The sequence below is a fragment of the Limulus polyphemus genome, unplaced genomic scaffold (assembly GCF_000517525.1).
Source record: "Limulus polyphemus unplaced genomic scaffold, Limulus_polyphemus-2.1.2 Scaffold1442, whole genome shotgun sequence".
NCBI classification, from domain to species: Eukaryota; Metazoa; Arthropoda; class Merostomata; order Xiphosura; family Limulidae; genus Limulus; species Limulus polyphemus.
The window spans coordinates 67,045-69,261 of NW_013667052.1; the positions used below are offsets into that span (position 1 = coordinate 67,045).

The 2,217-nt window shown below is 33.9% G+C and overlaps 1 protein-coding gene across 1 annotated transcript in view; it reads left to right on the forward strand.

Annotated features, from left to right (window-relative positions):
• The window catches only part of LOC106463587 (endochitinase-like), a 29,848-nt gene extending 28,900 nt beyond the window's left edge, over positions 1 to 948 (forward strand). Inside the window, exon 9 of the mRNA XM_022391118.1 lies at positions 459 to 948. Coding sequence (XP_022246826.1) covers positions 459 to 854 — 396 coding nt within the window. The 3' untranslated portion in view covers positions 855 to 948. The remainder of the gene's footprint in view (positions 1 to 458) is intronic.
• Positions 949 to 2,217: the final 1,269 nt, after the last annotated feature.

A 2,217-nucleotide genomic window follows, 5' to 3' on the forward strand; every position in this document is an offset into this window, starting at 1 on the left:
TGAAAACAAACAAGTTGCTTGACCACAGATAGTACATGATTGAGAGACCCTTGTTCATTAATATATCTCATATCTATTTCCTATCTATGACTCTTAAAGAACATGAAAACAAACAAGTTGCTTGACCACAGATAGTACATGATTGAGAGACCCTTGTTCATTAATATATCTCATATCTATTTCCTATCTATGACTCTTAAAGAACATGAAGACAAACAAGTTGCTTGACCACAGATAGTACATGATAGAGAGACCCTTGTTCATTAATATATCTCATATCTATTTCCTATCTATGACTCTTAAAGAACATGAAGACAAACTCTGTGGTCAAGCAACTTGAGTACATGATAGAGAGATCCTTGTTCAGAGCGTTTAGATAAATTGGAAGTATCATTCCGAAATACCAGCATTGTATCTGTTAGGTAGATTTATGAAGAAGTTTCAAATATATTTTTCAGATGGATTACATCCGGGAGAAAGGGTATGGTGGCGGTATGATCTGGGCCATTGATATGGATGATTTCCAGGGAATTTGTGGAAAGAAGAATGTCCTTCTGAAGATGATGAATGACCGGTTGGATGGTTATGTTGTTCCAACTCCTGATCCTAAGGCCACAACAACAAGTAGTTCTGGCCCATCCTCGTCACCAAGACCAACTCCACCACCAGGTGTCGTGGACTGTAACAATCCTGATTGGCGATACTTCCCGCATGAGACAGACTGCAGAAAGTATTATTGGTGTGTCCACGATGAACCAGTGTTGAAGGAATGCCAACCTGATACAGTGTGGGATACGTCTTTAAATATCTGCACATGGCCACACATTGCGAATCGCCCAGAGTGCAGAAATTAAAACCACAAGATGCACAGTTGCATCTCCATATGGTCATCGATTTTATTTGTCATGGTATCTTTCTAATGTGATTAAAGAATGTATAATAATGTAACTGGAAATCATGTAGTTTTGTACTTTCATACAAGGCCTATTTTAACTAATACATATTTTTGTAGTTAATTTCATTTCGGTGTTGTGCCAATTGTATACATGAATTTCTTACGACGTTTGTAATAATTAAGATGGAGACTCTGAGTTTAATTCAAAATTTGTAAGCAATGTTTTTATTTTTTATTGTAGCCTTGATCATTGGCCATATTCAATTGGACATTATACTTGTTATTAGCGGCATTAAAATTACTTATGTTTTTCGTTAGCAGGAGTGATTTTGAATAATTCTATAAATAAAGAAATATTCCAGAATGTCTTCTACTTGATAAAAGGGAAGGTGCAGGCTTCATTAATAGCTGTATACTAATTTTGCATTTCTAGAACTAAGAAGCTATAATGAGACAGAATTAACACGTTAATAAAGAAATATTATTTTTTCATCTGATTATGAGTTGCTGTTTCTGCGCTATTATACAAACAATGAATCTTCAAAGAAATTAAGAAATAGTACTTTATTTCATACCACACATTATTATTGTTGTTTAATTATCAAAGACTAACTTGGGACAATTTTTAAGTGGTATAATTTCTTATATTAATAACACAAAACCATAATGCAAACATTTTTGTCGTCAAACTTTTTTCTCGAACTTTTTTAGGTATAAGATAAGTCGATTACAAAAACTTTCACTTCACACAAAAATCCAACACCCTATTAGCTGAGCGCTTTCAAAAGGTGAGTCTTTCTTCATCAGAGACAAACTGGAAAGGCCCTGATGAAGAAAGGTCCACCTTTCGAAAGCACTTCGTTTTAGGATTTTGTATCTCTGAGTTAGATGAATCATTTGTTTTCCTAACCTCGTGAATAAAACCTCGTATTAGAAACGATCTTTGACTGCTTGGTCAAAATGTGACAAAACGACATTTAACTCGTGTGTAATTTCTTTTAAAATTTAACATTACACTAAATACAACTTATATGGGCTTTCTCGACTTATTTATGTCTAAAATACGCATGTGCAGTTTGTTTCTGAACACAATTTCAGACGTATCTGTACAATCAGCTAAGTTTGCCTTCATTACAACTTTATATTTACTTTGCAATAATTTAGCTTCGGTTCGCTTCATAGACTGCTATGAACACCTTTTAGCTACTTTTGTCTTTTAACGGGTTTTTATTCTTCATTTTTGTGAGTTTCTTTGTTTCAACTCGTAAAAATGTGTCATACACTGAACACTCATATTTGTTTCATACTCTGTGAACTATTAT